The 17,320-nt window shown below is 52.4% G+C and overlaps 1 protein-coding gene across 1 annotated transcript in view; it reads left to right on the forward strand.

The window, feature by feature from the left end:
• The first annotated feature begins 77 nt into the window (after positions 1–77).
• Positions 78–17,320, forward strand: part of MAP3K10 (mitogen-activated protein kinase kinase kinase 10) — an 18,973-nt gene continuing 1,730 nt past the window's right edge. The window contains exons 1-9 of the mRNA XM_021714149.1: positions 78–977; positions 5,032–5,212; positions 9,690–9,838; positions 10,333–10,508; positions 11,115–11,361; positions 14,295–14,411; positions 16,400–16,574; positions 16,666–16,778; positions 17,070–17,317. Of these exons, the coding sequence (XP_021569824.1) occupies positions 296–977; positions 5,032–5,212; positions 9,690–9,838; positions 10,333–10,508; positions 11,115–11,361; positions 14,295–14,411; positions 16,400–16,574; positions 16,666–16,778; positions 17,070–17,317 (2,088 nt within the window). The 5' untranslated portion in view covers positions 78–295. The remainder of the gene's footprint in view (positions 978–5,031; positions 5,213–9,689; positions 9,839–10,332; positions 10,509–11,114; positions 11,362–14,294; positions 14,412–16,399; positions 16,575–16,665; positions 16,779–17,069; positions 17,318–17,320) is intronic.

A 17,320-nucleotide genomic window follows, 5' to 3' on the forward strand; every position in this document is an offset into this window, starting at 1 on the left:
GCGGGAATTCGCGAGCCGCGCCGCCAGGCCGTCCTAGCGCCCTGACTTGGGGGGGCCAGGTGATCCTGCCGCCCACTCCCACCCCGCCCCGCCTGGCCGAGCGAATCAGAGAGGACGGCCCAGCCCTTGGAAAGCGGCTTCTTCTCACTCCTGCGGCGGGCCCCCCAGCCATGGCCCCCAGGAGCCCCCGAGACCCCGCAGGGACTGCCCTGCGTCCTGGCCGCCGGGGCCCGCCCTCTGCATCCCGCGGGCAGCCTGTGTGAAGCGGCCTCCCGCAGCCCCCGGCCCCTCCCCCATGGAGGAGGAGGAGGGGGCGGCGGCCACGGAGTGGGGCTCGAGCCCCGCGGGGCCTGTCTGGACCGCGGTGTTCGACTACGAGGCGGCGGGCGACGAGGAGCTGACCCTGCGGAGGGGCGACCGCGTCCAGGTGCTTTCCCAGGACTGCGCCGTGTCCGGCGATGAGGGCTGGTGGACCGGGCAGCTGCCCAGCGGCCGCGTGGGCGTCTTCCCCAGCAACTACGTGGCTCCCGGCGCCCCCACTGCCCCCGCGGGCCTCCAGCTGCCCCGGGAGATCCCCTTCCACGAGCTGCAGCTGGAGGAGATCATCGGTGTGGGGGGCTTTGGCAAGGTCTATCGGGCCCTGTGGCGTGGCGAGGAGGTGGCCGTCAAGGCCGCCCGGCTGGACCCTGAGCGGGACCCGGCAGTGACAGCGGAGCAGGTGCGCCAGGAGGCACGGCTCTTCGGAGCTCTGAAGCACCCCAACATCATTGCCCTTAGGGGCGCCTGCCTCAACCCCCCACACCTCTGCCTGGTGATGGAGTATGCCCGGGGGGGCGCCCTGAGCAGGGTGCTGGCAGGTCGCCGGGTTCCCCCTCACGTGCTGGTCAACTGGGCTGTGCAGGTGGCCCGGGGCATGAACTACCTACATAATGGTGCCCCTGTGCCCATCATCCACCGGGACCTCAAGTCCATCAACAGTAAGTGGTGTCCTCTCCCCAAAACTTCCTTTCATTCCACAGAGCCTTGCGAGGCCAAGCCTAGGTGGTGGGAGACAGGATGAGGGACACCAGATGACCAGATGACACTGCCTGGGGCAAGAAGGGGCCGCAGTATACCTTCAGGGCCAGATGAGGCAGGGAGGAAAGGGAAGCTCAGAAAGGTTGAAGGATTTAGCTGCCTCCCAGGCAACAGTCACAATTGCTCAATAACTGTCCTGGAGCACCTGCATTCCCTGCTGTGAATAGGACAGTTGTAGTGCCTGCCCTCATGGTGCTCCCCATCCAGTCATGATGGGGAAGTTCACCAGGCAGAGACAAAAAGAACTTAGCCTGCCAGGAGTCAGGGTTTCTCAACCTAGCCCTACAGACATTTGAAGCCAGATCATCGTTGCAGCGGGCTGTCATGTATGTGGTAGGTTGCTTAGCAGCATCCTTGGCCTCCACCCATCAGGTACCATTAGTGTTCCCTGCCCCTGCCCCCAGCTCTGACAACCAAAAATGTCTCCAGACATTGCCAAATGTCCCCTGGAGGGCAGAATTGCCCCCAATTGAGAACCACTTCCTGGAGGCCTCTAGTCCTGCTGGCTGAGGGAGGTAAATGGATGTGGCTTGTAGAAAAGTGTCCAGGCAGCTGACAGATTCTCAGATGTTGATTGGTTGGTTAAATAAATAATGAGGCCCGATAGACAGGAAGGTTCCCCTGGACTCATATCTACAGCAAGATGCTTCTATGGCATCAGCAAATATTATGTACCTATTAAGTAGGTACCCACCAGGGACCAAAGCAGCCATGGCTTATGCTCTGATGATACTCACAAACTAGAAATTTTATTTATTCATTCCACAGATATTTCCAGAGTGCTGAGGGCTGTGTACCAGACCCTGTCCTAGGGATACAGCAGGGAGAAATCCTACCTTCCCGGCTCTCCCTTTCTTGCTCTGCCCCTTCTTAGTCCCTTTCATTTTTGCATCCATTTCTTCATTCTTTCATTTGGCATTTGCCAGGTCAGATCATGTGCTAAACCAGAGGGATCAACGTGGAGGATGCCAGCGTGTTCTCTGCCCTCACCTCATTCATACCCAAGCCCGGAAGTGTGAGGGTTCCCTCTTTGCCCTCAGTGCTCACATGTCATCTACTCCTGATTCCTGTCAGTTCTACATCTTGAAATGTGTTTGAATCCACCCACTATTTTTATGTTTGTCGCTGTGCCCCTACCGACAATTGTAAACACCTAGAAGAGAGAGGCTGAGTGTCCCTTGCCTCCCAAGCCTTGCCTTCATATAGCAGCAGATACAGCTTCCAGCTGCCCATGGCCTGCCAAGGCCTGTGCCAGGAATGAGGAACTGATGCTCATGCTCTAGTTCCTCTGAAATGCCAGGCAAATGGAGGCAGGACCGCCCAGCACACTCCTCTTGAAGGCTGGGGCTCCTTCTCAGCCCCCCTTCACGCCTGCTGATGCACAGCACACTCCACACCACGGTTTCTTGTAGCCAGTTCTCCCTGAACAAAGGGCCAGTGGGACTCTGAAGGCCAGGGCTTCCTGCTGGGCCAGTGGGTCTGCTCCATGAGACAGAGGGCACAGGCCTCCACAGCACTGCCTTCCCCGTTTATCCTGCCCCCAGAGAGCTCCTCTTCTGTGTCATTCATTCATTGGTTCACTCAACCTATAATTTCTAAGCACCTACTGTGTACTAGGCAGGTCACAGCTCTGGTCCTCAGCTCCAGGGTTACAGAAGTGAACAAGGCAAGATTCCCCCACCCCATTATGGAACGCATATTCTAGAGAACAGCCATAAATGATTGATAGGTCGATGGATATCAAAATTTCAGAGTGTGTCAGGGGTTCTCAATGAAATAAGACTGACGCTCTTTAGATCGGGTGGCCAGGGAAGGCAACATGTGAACAGAGACCTGAAGAGAGAACCTGGCCTTGCAAAGACCTCCGGAGGGGAAACAGCAGGGCAAATGTCCTGGGGGTGGGCAAGAGCGTGCCTCATTGGAGAGCAGCAAGGAGACCAGAACAGTGGGGGCCAAGGCAGAGGTGGGAGGAAATAAGATCAGAAAGGTAGGGGCCTGGTCACATAGGACTTGAGGGCCATGGTGAGGACTTTGGGTATTTTATTCATGGAAACTATTGGAGGGTTTTAAGCAGGGAGTGAGATGATCAGATGCAGATTTTGAAAGGGAACTGATTTAGGCCCAGCATGAGAGATACAAAAATAAAGCATAAAGCCATGAGGTGTTGTTCCCTCTTCTACAGGGTTTCCACACAAACAACAGGTGGGGACCTCTTGGGGAGGTGGAATTGCAGGCTGGAAAGCCACAGGAGGCTTCCAGGAGGAAGTGGCATTGAAGCCAGGCTTTAAAGGATAGATAAGATTACCAACTGCCTTGGATAATTTACCACTTTCCCTAGCCTTCTGTTCCTTCATCTGCCAAATGGGCATGATAGTAGAATTACATTATTATTACTACTACTACTACTACTACTACTACTACTACTACTGGAGCTGTGGCCAGGAATGGTAAAAGGTGGAGAAATCCAGAACAATGATAGCAATACTCAGAATGATAGCTAACACTTTTAAGGGACCTACTGTGCTTCAGGCAGTAAATCTTTACTATAACACTGGAAGGCAAATACTGTTACCAGCTCCATTTAGAAGAGAAACTTTGGTGTGAAGAAAATAAATTGTTTAAGACTATGTAGCTAAGAAGTGGCAGAGCGTGGTGGCTCAAGCCTGTAATCCCAACACTTTGGGAGGCCTAGGTGAGAGGATTGCCTGAACTGTGAGTTCGAGACCAGCGTGGGCAATTTTGTGAGACCTCATCTCTATAATAAATCAAAAAATTTTCCGGGCACGATAGCAGGTGCCTGTAGTTACAGCTATTTGGAAGGCTGAGGCGGAAGGATTGCCTGAGCCCAGCAGGTTGACCCTGGGGTGGCCGTGAGTGTGCCACTGCAATCCAGCCTGGGTGACAGAGTGAGACTCCAAAAAAAAAAAAAAGAAGTGGCAGAGGCAGGATTCAAACCCAGGTAGCACACTGTACACTTGGGGCTTCTCCGTGTGATGGGAGATAGTAAAATGTCTTAGCAGTTAAGAGATTGGGCTCTGATGACAACATGACTTCAAGTCTTTGTCCCACCAGGTTCTAGCCATGTGATCTTGGCCAAGGGACTTCTCTGAGCCTCCTCTGGCTTGTTAATAAAGATGGGTGGCTTGTGAGTCAATCAAGTAGAGAGCGCTGCACGGTGCAAACATTAGCCCTGGTCATCATTGCAGTTCATAATAGTCCTACGCAGCAAGCAAACTGGACCCAGTTGAGGTGCGTGGCATGTAGCAGTCATATTTTGTCAGGATAATTCTGTATAACAAGCCACCCCCAAAACCAGTGTCTTAAAACAGCATTCGCTGATGCCTGCTCTTAATGTCTGCAGGCCAGCGGAGAGTAAGCTGGTTTAGGCTGGGCAGCAGGAGCTGCTTTGTTCCAAGTGTCTCCCATGGACCAGCAAGCAATCCAAGGCATGTTGTCACGGTGACGGCAGGAGGACAGGCAGACATGTGAGGCCTAGGCTTGGAGCTGGCACCCTGTCACATGTGCCTCGTTCTTGGCAAGTCACATAGCCAACCCAGAGTTGGGGTGGAGAAACACTCTGCCTCTTTAGTGGAAAGAGCTACAGAGTCAGGTAGCAAAGAGTGGGGACACAGGAAGGAATAGGACTGTGACCATGACTGCAGTGGACCACAGGCATGGCAAAGACAAAAGGAAACCCACGTTCATCCCTTCTACTTGTGTTTTGCGGTTCCCACTTCCAGGGTGATTCCAAGACCTTGGCTGTTGGTTTTTGACCATGCATAGAGCTCCCCAGAGCTCAGGTGGAAGTCAGGAGGGCAGAGGGCCCGGGGAAGTACCCTGCTCCCTCAAGGCAGTGAGAGAAGAGAGGGGATGATTCCAGTGAGCAGCGGGCCCAGGTGCTTGGCCCTGCAGCTCACAGGTCTGGGGTGACTCACTTTTCTTCCTACCCCACAGTCCTTATTCTGGAGGCCATCGAGAACCACAACCTCGCAGACACGGTGCTCAAGATCACGGACTTCGGCCTTGCCCGCGAGTGGCACAAGACCACCAAGATGAGTGCCGCAGGGACCTATGCCTGGATGGCGCCGGAGGTCATCCGCCTCTCCCTCTTCTCCAAAAGCAGTGATGTCTGGAGGTGCTGAAAGTTGTGGCCAGGATGGCCTTCAGGGAAGGAGGGAGAGAGGAAAGGAGGGAGGGAGAGGGCAGAGAAAGGACCAGTCTCCACTGAAGACAGCATTGGGGTCTGCCAAAGGGCCTACTGGCAAGGTCAGGCCACCAGACAAGCACCAATGACCTGCTCTGCTAGCACAGGTGGTTACAGAAGAGCCAGCTGGATTAGAAAGAAAGATTTATGAGATACAGAAAGGATGTGGCCCCTCAGACACCACCCCAGTTGTTCAACAGATTGAGACCTTTGGAGGCAACCATTCATTCATTCATCCAGCTGTACTGGGTGCTAGGGATACAGAGTGAGCAAAAATAGACATGAACCCTGTCCTCAGGAATAGTAAGTAGATAAATACACTAGAAGGGGAAAAAAAGCTGTTTTTAAGTTAAGAAAACTGTAAAATAAGTAATTCTTCAAAGATAATAAGTTCACCAGAAAAAGTATGAGTGGCAGGAGCCAGGAAGCTGACAGGAAGGTGCTGTGAGGGCTGGATGGCTACTTTTGGGAAGGCTTTTCTAAGAAATGATACTTCCGGCCAGGCTTGGTGGTTCAACTTGTAATCCCAGCACTTTGGGAGGCCGAGGCAAGTGGATTGCCTGAGCCCGTGGGTTTGAGACTGGCCCTGGCAACTTGGTGAGACCTCGTCTCTACAATACATCAAAAATTAGCCAGGCATGGTAGCTAGCGCACGCCTGTAGTTCTGGCTACTTGGAAGTTTGAAGCGAAAGGATTGCCTGAGCCCAGCAGGTTGATTCTGGAGTAGCCATGAGTGTGCCACTCCACTCCAGCCTGGGTGACAGAGTGAGACTCCAACTCAAAAAAAAAGATACTTCCACTGAATTGTGAATGACAAAAAGGAGCCAGCCACACAGCAGAGTTTGGGGGAAGAAGCTTCCCAGACAGAGGGAGCAGCTATCACAAAGGAGGCACTAAGTTGAGGAAGAGTGGTATTTCCAGAAACAGCAATAAACCCCATGTGGCTGGAGCAAGCAGACAAGAAGGAGAGGTTGGAGGTGATGTGGGAGGGCAAGCTGGAAGGCCCTGAGGGTGAGGCGGCGACTTCAGGTTTTATTTTGAGTGAAGTGGGAAGCCATTAGGGGCATTCATGAGTGATCTGATCTTTTTTTTTTTTTTTTAAGTCAGGGTCTCACCCTGCTGCCCAGGTTGAAGTGCAGTGGCATGATCACAGTTCACCTCAGCCTCAACCGCCTGGGCTCAGACCATCCTTCCGCCTCAGCCTTCCCAATAGCTGGGACTACAGGCATGTACCACCACACCCAGCTAATTTTTTTTTATTTTGTAGAGTTCTTGCTCTGTTACCCAGGCTAGTCTCAAACTCCAGGACTCAAGTGATCTTCCACCTTGGCCTCCTAAAGTGCTGTGATTACAGATGCCAGACCTGATTTAGCATTTTAAAAGCTTCCTAGGCTGTTAGGTGGAGAAAGCCAGTGACCACATACTGTTGCCACCCCCAAAGGCCTTATACTTGGTTGGAGCCAAATCTAGGTCTCTCCATGTACTGTTCCCATCAGTCCCCAGCTGAGGCTGCAGACTGTCCAAGTAGCAAATTAATGAGTATGGAGCAGAGACAAATCAGACAGGAAGTCTCCGGCTCAACCTAGAGCAGTGCAGCAGCCCTTTAGAGAAATCCCAGCGGCTTTATGTCATTTACGGTACAAACATTTACTGGAACCGTATTTCCACTGCAAGGAAGAGAAAACCCAAGGTGAAAACAAACTTTTGTTCTCACATAGAGCCCTGGACTGAGACAGTGCCCCTGATGTCAGGGATGCAGGCTCCTGCTGTGCTGGGGTTCCTCTACAGGGATGCTGTGGATGCTGGACAGGGTAATCCCTCCTTGTGGCATTGTCCCATACTTCTCAGGATGCTACATATCCATGACTCCCAGACACCAGTAGCACTCCCCAGCCATTATGACCCACAAAACAACAGCCCTGTAGGTTTCTGGGGACATGGGAGAAGTGGGAGGATCATGATGAAACTGCTGTTTTTCTTTTCTTCTCTTCCCCTTTTTTTTTTTTTTTTTTTGGTAACAAAGTCTCACTATGTTGCCCAGGCTGGTCTCATACTGCTGGGTTTAAACAGTCCTCCAAAGTACTGGGATTACAGGCATGAGCTACCACAACAGGCCGAAAACCACTGTTTTTTTCCTCCACCTTGTATGGCCTCCACTCTCAGCGTTGCTTTATGATTCAAAATGACTGCTTGAGCTCCAGCGTTTATGTCTACATTCCAACCATTAGGAAGGAGAAAAGAAGAAAGGGGCTGGGTGAGGTGGCTCATGCCTGTAATTCCAGCACTTTGGGAGGCTAAAGTGAGAGGATCACTTGAGCCCAGGAGTTTGAGACCAGCCTAGGCAACATAGCAAGACCTAATCTCTACCAAAAAAATTAAAAATGAAAAAATTAGCCTGGTATGGTGGCACGTACCTGTAGTCCCAGCTACTTTGGAGCCTAAGGCATGAGGATCGCCTGAGCCCAGGAGGTCAGGGCTGTGGTAAACAGTGATCATGCCACTGTATCCCAACCTGGGCAACAGAGACCTCCACCTCAAAAAAAGTGACCCGCTCTGCTCTTCCCTAGCCACTTGGATTAGAATGAAAGATTGATGAGATACAGATAGGATCTCATCAGTGGGCATGGTGGCTCACACCTGTAATCCCAGCACTCTGGGAGGCAGAGGCAAGAGAATTGCCTGAGTCCAGGGGTTCAGCCTAGGCAGCTTGGCAAGACCTTGTATCTACAATAAAATTTTTAAAAAGTAAGCTGGGTGTGGTGGCTCGCACCGGTAATCCCAGCACTTTGGGAGGCGGGAGCAAGAGGATTGCCTGAGTTCAGGGATTCGAAACCAGTCTGGGCAAATTGGCAAGACCTCATTCTACAATAAATCAGTAACTTAGCCAGATATGGTGGTAGTTCCATCTACCTGGAAGGCTGAGGCAGAAGGGTCACCTGAACCTAGCAGGTCAAGACTGTGGTGGCTGTAAGCATGCCACTGCACTCCAGCCTAGGTGACAGAGTGAGACTCCTACTCAAAAAATAAAAATTAAAAATTAAAGTAAATATAAAATTAGCTGGGTATGATGACACATGCCTGTAGTCCCAGCTACTTGGAAGGCTGAGGCAGAAGGATCACCTAAGCCCAGGAGGTCGAGGCTGCAGTGAGCCATGATTGTGCCACTGCACTCCAGCCTGGATGACAAAGTGAGACCCTGATTCAAAAACATAAATAAATAAAGTAGATCAGAGTATCAGTAAAAAGGGGAGGTACCTCTTCCTTTCAAGGATACTTCCCGGAAGTGAGTTGCCCGCCACACAACTTCCCACATCCCATGAGCCAGAACTCTAATTGTATGAGTGTGCTTAGCTGCAAAGGAAGATGGAAAATTAGTGCAGGCAGCTGTCATGGAGGGAGACTGTCAGCTGCATGAAGGCAGTGCTTGTGTCTCATTCCAGTGCCCAGGACGGTGCCTGGCACACAGTAGGCACTTAATGTATCAAATGAATGTGTGAGTAGTTGCGGGGAATTAGGCACCATACGAAATGGAGACTAGTCTCCAGGAGGCTGTACAGTCTCCTGGGGAAGATAGACTCGCAGAAACTGCAGCACAGGGATGCACACTGCAATACTGCTTAGCTGTCGAGAGCACTGTCAGCCTCAGGCAGACCCGCATCCGACTGTGGCTCTACCATTCACTAATTGTGTGACCTTGGACAAGCAGCCAACCTCTCTGAGCCTGCACCTGCTCACTGGGCAAAATGGGGGTTGTACCAATACCTTCTGCCTCATGGGGCTGTTGTGAGGGTTACCAAGAGTGCCTAGCACAGTGCCTGGCTTGCAGTAGGTGCTTTGTAAATGTTAAGTAGTGTTAATTCGTTTTTAAGGGTAAGTGCTGTGTGTTCTGTGGAGACATAGAGTAGGGTCTCTAGCTCTGGAAGTTGTGGAATCAAGGCGGCAATCTGAGTTGAGACTTGAAAGACAAATCGTCGCACAAAGGGAAAGATGTTCTCAACGAAGGGAACAGCATGTGCAGAGTCCAGTGGTTAGGAAGAACATGGCTTGCTCAATGTTCAGTGTGGCTGAAAGATGAAGTTGGGCTTGGGACGGGCTGAGGGTGGTTAGAGGTGAAGCTGCAGGGGTCATCAAAGGTCGGGGCCAGGAAGGGTGGATATACCCAGTAGGCACTGGGGACTCACTGAAGGTGAGGGGCGAGAGGAGAGAGAGAGCCAAGGATGTCGGGGGGCCAATCCCATCCCAGCTATCTGAGAATGGAACCATTGAGGTCAGATCAGTTTCTTGTGGCTTCACTGGCTGGGGCTGGATGCTGAAGTGAGAGTGACCCGCCATGGGCTGAGGGCAGGCTGGGTGTAGGCAAGGACTGGGGTGGACTGTGGCATCACCCCTCCCTCTCCCCTACCTGCAGCTTCGGGGTGCTGCTCTGGGAGCTGCTGACGGGTGAGGTCCCCTACCGTGAAATCGACGCCTTGGCTGTGGCATATGGCGTGGCTATGAACAAGCTGACGCTACCCATCCCCTCCACGTGCCCCGAGCCCTTTGCCCGCCTACTTGAGGGTGAGCAGGGGCCCTGTGGAAAGGGTAGGCTCAGCTTAGAATGGCAGGGGCCCTGGGCCCAGACCTCTCCCCTTCACATCCATCCAACCAGTGGACCCAGGAGTGAGGGAGCAGTGACTGGGACCCACTGGACTATAAACAACTTGTCCCACTGTTGCTTCCATCTACCCCCCCTCCCAAATCCCTTGTTCTGGCCAGGCCCAGAGCTCTTGGGGCAATCTGTTAGGATTCATTGGCCCTAGGGTTTCCCCAGATCCTTGAGCCCACCACCAGGTCCTCTGTAGGGAGTGGGTCCCTGGGTTTCTTTCTCAGCATTTCACTGAGTGAAAGACCAGCCAGGAGCTTGGCTTTGAATGTCTTCCCTCCAATTCCATAGAAGCCATTTGTCCACAGTCCCCTGAAACCCTGCTTTTCTCTGAGTGGGCCGTTTCCCCAGATCATGACCACTGACACCCATGTCCCCCCCACCACTGTCCTCTCCCCTCCCACGCCAGAATGCTGGGACCCAGACCCCCATGGGCGGCCAGATTTCGGCAGCATCTTGAAGCAGCTTGAAGTCATCGAACAGTCAGCCCTGTTCCAGATGCCACTGGAATCCTTCCACTCACTGCAGGAAGACTGGAAGCTGGAAATTCAGCACATGTTTGATGACCTTCGGACCAAGGAGAAGGTGAAGGCAGGGGCAAGGTGGGGAAGACAGAGCAAGATCCCTGAGTCCTGTGCCTTGGGCTGCTCAGAATCCCTTCCCCTGAACCTGCCTTTGGGTCCATGCAGGGTCAAGGGAGCCCTTTTTGCATTTTAAGAAAAAACAGCCTCCCGTTGGTGGATAAGTAAGAAAAAGGCACCCTGTACTGAAGTACTTACAGGTGATACTGCATGGTGTCTGGGGTTGGCCTTAAAATACGGTGGCAGAAGGGAAGGCAGTGTGAGGAGAAAAGGCTGGGGAAACAAGATGCACAAAGTATAGATAACTGGAAGCTGGATGGTGGGTGCCTGGGGGTGCACTGTTCTCTGCTGTTGTGGATGTTGGAAGTTTTGCAGATTGGAGAGTTGAAAAAACAAAAGAGGAAAGAAAAGCTAGCCCTTTTGGGGGCTAACACTAGTCCCCCGCCCTGGCACCCAGCTTGGCTAGTGGAGTGTGAGTTGGATTGTGAGCCCCGCGTGCCCCGCAGTAGGATGCCCTCGTGCAAGGCGCCAGCCAGACCCGGCCGCCTGGGCCCACCTGCAGGGGGCAGAGCGGCTGCGCCCCTGCCCCAGCCCCGCGTCTCCTCCCCAGGAGCTCCGGAGCCGCGAGGAGGAGCTGCTGCGGGCGGCGCAGGAGCAGCGCTTCCAGGAGGAGCAGCTGCGGCGGCGGGAGCAGGAACTGGCCGAGCGTGAGATGGACATCGTGGAGCGGGAGCTGCACCTGCTCATGTGCCAGCTGAGCCAGGAGAAGCCCAGGGTCCGCAAACGCAAGGGCAACTTCAAGCGCAACCGCCTGCTCAAGCTGCGCGAAGGCAGCAGCCACATCAGCCTGCCCTCCGGTACCTCCCGCGACCCCAGGCACCCCCAGAGGCTGCCGGGAGCAGTCCTCGCCCAGCGTGTAGCGCTTATTTTTCTCGTTTAACTTTTTCCTTGCTAAATATAACACACGTAGAAAACGACCAAAAAACTGGACAGCTAAATGAGTTATTCTAGTCACCTGCCATGAGAGCAGAGAGAACCTCACAGCCACCACGGCTGGCTTCCACATGGCCCTCCAAAGACAGCCTCAGGCCACTCCCTAACAGGAACCTCTATCTTGGTTTTTAGGGCAGTCACTTACTTGTAAACTTTTTAATAACTTTTAATCTCCCAACTTCTTTTGATTTTAGACAGGGTCTCATTCTGTTGCCCAGGCTGGAGTATAGTGGCACGATCATGGCGTACGGTAGCCTGGACCTCCTGAGCTCTGGCAATCCTTCCACCTCAGACTCTCAAATAGTTTGGACTCTGGGTGTCTGCCACAACATCCAACTAATTTTTTTTTAGATTAAAAATATAATTTATTTAGAAAGAAAATGAAAGAGAGTGAGAGAGAGGATTCACCTTTCCAAGGTACGAGAGGGGACCAGAGCTTAGGAAACATGGCTAAACATACCACAGCTCAAAGATCACATGACCACACCAGAGTCTGGTAAAGCAATGGCCGCTAATTTTTTGTAGATACAGGGTCTCACTATGTTGCCCAGGCTGCCAAATATTTTTAAAATATCTTTTAACCTGCCTCTTTTGGCCCTTACTAATACTTTGTTGAGGACCTACATCATTTGTCCTGTGGAGTTTTCTGCAGTCTGGATTTTGCTGCTTGCTTCCCCCTGGTGTCATTTACCATGTCCCACTGTCCCCCTGTCCCCTGAATTCTCTATGAAGTACTGTTAGATTTAAACCATATGAAGTTGCTGATATTTGACCATTTTGACTTATTAAAATGCAAGTTTCACATGGTTCAATCTAATAGCTAGATCTCAAGGCTTAATCAGATTCAGGTTCAGGGTCAATATTTTTTGTGTGTGTGTGCCATGACTGCTCTCCAGGTCGTGTGTTCACCCTTCAGGAGGCCCTTAATGTCTGGTTGTCTCACTCTGATGTTACAAGCCAGAGAGCAGTGCCTTGAATAGCACTGGCCAACAGAAATATAATGCAGGTCATGTGTGTAATTTTAAATTTTCTTGTAAGCTACATTTAAAAAGTAAAAAGAGGGGCAACCTCTTCAAATGCCCTCCCACTGTGGGAGCTTTTCTGTCCTCTCAATAAATCCTGCTTTCTCAAAAAAAAAAAAAAAAAGTAATAGAAGACACTAACTTTAATATTTTTTATTTAGTCCAATATGTCCATGCAATCAATACCAAATAACTATAATTGACATATTTTTACTTTGTTTTTCACACCAAATCTTTGAAATCCAGTGTGTATTTTATATTTACAGCACATCTCAATCTGGGCAGTAAATTTTCATCAAAAGTATTTTATCTGTATTTAGATTTCCTTTTTTTTTTCTTTGTCGTGGTCTCATTTTGTCACTCAGGCTGAAATGCAGTGGCATGATCATGGCTCACTACAACCTTGACCTCTTAAGTTCAGGTGATCCTTCTGCCTCAGCCACCAAAGTAGCTGAGATACAGGCTCACACCATCATGCCTGGCTAGCTTTATTTATTTATTTATTTATTTATTTATTTATTTATTTATTTGTAGAGACAAGATCTCACTGTGTTGACCAGGCTGGTCTAGAACTCCTGGACTCAAGCAGTCCTCTTGCCTTGGCCTCCCAAAGTGCTGGGATTATGGGCATGAACCACTGCACCACACCTGTGATCTAAATATATTGCCATGTATTTAGATCTCATAAAAGAGTTGAGGCCAGGCCCAGTGGCTCAGCCTATAATCCCAGCACTTTGGGAGGCCGAGGCGAGTGGATTGCCTGAGACTGCGGGTTCAAGACCAGCCCAGGCAACTTGGCAAAATATAGTTGGGCATGGTAGCACGCGCCTGTAGTTCCAGCTACTTGGAAGGCTGAGACGGAAGGATCGCCAGAGCCCAGTAGGTCGACTCTGGGGTGGCTATGAGCATGCATGCCACTGCATTCCAGCCTGGGTGAAGTATTGAGACTCTAACTAAAAAAACAAAAAAAAAAGTTAGAGTTGAGAAAGTAGATATACATGCCCAAGTTGTCCCAAACATGCTTAAATGCTTCCAATAACCAAACTATCTGTTTTTAAAATTAAACTTAAATTACTCTAAGTGCAATTAAATAAAGGTTAAGCTCCAGCTCCTCAGCTATATAAGCCACATGTCAAGTGTTCAGTTGCCACATGTGCCTAATGGCCACCATATTGGACACTCAGGCCTAGGTCCTTGGTTCATCATGGTTCTCATGCTTGTTTTTTGTTTTTGTTTTTTTGAGTCAGAGCCTCACTATGTCACCCAGGCTGGAGTGCAGTGGCACAATCACAGCTACCACAGCCTCAACCCGCTGGGCCTAGGCGAACCTTCCACCTCAGCCTTCCAAGTAGCTGGGAGTATAGGCGCACAGCACCATTCCCAGCTAATTTTTTTTACTTTATTGTAGGAATGAGGTGTCGCTATGTTGCTCGAGCTGGTCTCGAACTCTTGGGCTCAGGTAATCCTCTTGCTTCAGCTTCCCAAAGTGAGCCACCACGGCCCAATCTTGTGCTTGTTAGACCACAGTTCAATTGCTAAGCCTTACCTCCAGAGCTGTTAATTCAGGAAGGACCCAAGAATCTGCATGTCTAAGAGGTTTCTAGCTGGTGGTGATACTGCTGATCTGGGGACCACACTTTGAGAACCACTGCATTAAGGAATGAAAAATGGTGGTGTTCCCATGCTAACATTCCTTTTCTACTGTTACAAAGGAAACTTCCCCTTGGTTACCTTTGGAACCACTTGCTTAGGAAAATCTCTCTTCCTCTCTGCAGGCTTCGAGCATAAGATCACAGTCCAGGCCTCTCCAACTCTGGACAAGCGGAAAGGATCCGATGGGGCCAGCCCCCCTGCAAGTCCCAGCATCATCCCTCGGCTGAGGGCCATTCGCCGTGAGTAGCCCCCAAGGCCCTGACCAGTCAGTCAGCAAATACCTTTGAGCGCACACCTGAAACCAAGCTGGAGGAACAGCAGGGAACAAGACAGACAAGGCCCCTTTCCTCATTCTTCTTGGGGGACACAGGCAATAAATAAGTGAACAACTGAGTAAACAGGATAATTTCCAGTAGTGATAAGTGCTATAAAGGAATTCAGGGGAAAGAGTAAAAACAAGACAATGAATCAGTTTGGGTTCTCCAGAGAAACCAAATAGCATTTTTTTTTTTTTTTTTTTTTGAGTTGGAGTCTCACTCTGTCGCCCAGACTGGAGTGCAGTGGCCACTCCCGGCCACTGCAGCCTCAACCTGCTGGGCTCCAGCAATCCTTCCGCCTTAGCCTTCCAAGTAGCTGGAACTACAGGCGCATGCTACCACGCCTGGCTAATTTTTTGATTTATCATAGAGATGAGGTCTCGCCAAGTTGCCCAGGCAGGTCTCGAACCCGCGGGCTCAGGCAATCCACTCACCTCAGCCTCCCAAAGCGTGGGATTACAGGCTGAGCCACCAAGCCCAGCTCTTATATTTCAATATAGAGATTTACTGTGAGGGACAGGCTCATGTGATTATGGAGACTGGGAAGTCCAGCAATCTGCTGTCTACAAGCCAAAGGTCCAGGAAAGCTGATGATGGAGTTCTGGTCCAAGTCCAAAAGCCTGAGAACCAGGCACACCGGTATCCAGTGTCCAAGGCCAGGAGAAAGGGATGCCTGAGCTCACTCAGAACCGACTCATCCTTCCTCCACCTTTTCCTTTTGTTGGACCCTCAGTGCTTGAATGATGCCTGCCCACGTTGGTGAGGACAACTTCTTGACTTAGCCTACTGATTCAAATGCTCATCTCTTCCAGAAACACTTACAGAAATAATGTCTGACCTGCTATCTAGGCATTCCTTAGCCCAGTCAAGTTGACGCATAAAATTAGCCATCACACAAGGGTTGCTATTTTACATCTAGAAGGCCGTCTGAGGGGTGAGGTCTGAGCAGGGACCATCGTGGTAAGGAGTGAGACATGCCGAGACTTGAGAGAAGAGTGCCCCTGGCAGAGGGAACAGCAAAGGCAAAGCCTGGAGGTGAGAACAGGTGTGGCCTGCTTGTTAGCCCTCTTGGCTGGAGCGGATTGGATGGAGAGAGAGCGTAGGTTTTGTGGTCAGGGGGTCCACAGGGGCTGATCATGCATGGCTTTGAAAGCCAGGGTCAGGAATCTGAGCTGGGAAGGGTTCTTTTAAACGCCAACAGGGGAGCCCCAGAGGGCTGTGAGCAGGCAGTGATGTGACCACATCGACCGTTTCCCTCGGGCTCCTGTGAGAAATAAAGCTGGGGAGACCAGTGAAATGACAGGGACTTGACCTTGGGGCGGGGACTTCGAAGGGAGAGGTGGCCAAGTTGGGGCTGCATGGCAGAGTCCTGTCATTGGCATTTGCTGATAGGTTGAAGGGTGCAAGGCTGGCTCCCAAGTCTGTGCCACTCTGTCGTCCCCCCCACCCCTGCACCCTCCCCCCCAGCCCCCTACACACCTCTGTCTGGGCATCCTCTTTGTACCAGACCCTGAGGTCAATCCAGCAAGGGGCGCAGAGACAAATACCCACACAGTGGCAGCAAATATTCAGTTATGTGCAGTTTGTGGTAGAAACAGAAAAGAGAGCAGCTGACTCCCTGGGGTAGCTAACTCCCCAGAGCCTTGGAGGGCAAGCAGCCAATCAGAATGAGTGGGGAAGGGTTCGGCTGTGAGGGACAGAGGGGGCTGACACAGTGGCAGGAATAGCTTAGGAGGGACTCAGGGTCAGCAGCAGTGCTGACAGCAGTGGGGAGCTATCCGAGGATTTATAGCAGGGAAGAGTCATGACTGGAGTTAGAAAGATCCCTTGGACCCCCAGGCAAAGGCTGGATCTGAGGAGGGGAGATTGGAAGCCACCACCGCGTAACCAAGTGGCTTCTCTTGACCCAGTGACGCCCGTGGATTGTGGTGGCGGCAACAACAGTGGAAGCAGCAGCGGTGGCAGTGGGACATGGGGCCGCAGTGGGCCCCCAAAGAAGGAAGAACTGGCCGTGGGCAAGAAGAAGGGCCGGACGTGGGGGCCCAGCTCCACCCTACAGAAGGAGCGGGTGGGAGGAGAGGAGAGGTGAGGCGTCGGCGGGTGCCTCTGCACTCTGTGTCCCGCCCAGACCCCTGGCGGCAGCAGGGCTGATCCCCCACCTCTCCTGCCCCTGCAGGCTGAAGGCCCTGGGGGAAGGAAGTAAACAGTGGTCATCGAGCGCCCCCAACCTGGGCAAATCCCCCAAGCACACACCCATCGCTCCAGGCTTCGCCAGCCTCAATGAGATGGGTAAGAGGGCGAGGCTGCATGTGCAGGCAGTGGGCGGACATTCCCGGGTGGACGGGGAGCAGGACCCAACACGAAGGGGGAGAGGAGAGGGGCACAGTGGGCCCTGGGCATGGGGGCTTTCCCCGGGGACAAGGCGCACCCTTCCTTGGCGCTTCTGGGGGCAGAAGACTCGAGAGCAATACTTGGTGGGACTTGGCGGCCCTGCCGTCGGAGCGGGCAGTGGGGCTGGCCTTGCCTCTGCGGTCAGGGGTCAGGGCGCCCCGCAGCGAGCGACACCCCCTCCTTTTCCAGAGGAGTTCGCCGAGGCGGACGAAGGCGGCAGCGTCTCTCCCTCCCCCCACTCGACCCCGTCCTACCTCGCGGTGCCTCTGCCCGCCGAGCCCTCCCCCGGGGCGCGCGCGCCGTGGGAGCCGATGCAGGCCGCGCCCCCCGCGAGGGCGGGGCACGGCGCGCGGCGGCGCTGCGACCTCGCGCTGCTGAGCTGCGCCACGCTGCTGGGCGCCGTGGGCCTGGGCGCCGACGTGGCCGAGGCACGCGCGGCG

This window comes from Carlito syrichta, unplaced genomic scaffold, assembly GCF_000164805.1.
Source record: "Carlito syrichta isolate Samal-C Ts95f unplaced genomic scaffold, Tarsius_syrichta-2.0.1 Scaffold94752, whole genome shotgun sequence".
In the NCBI taxonomy this organism is placed as follows: Eukaryota; Metazoa; Chordata; class Mammalia; order Primates; family Tarsiidae; genus Carlito; species Carlito syrichta.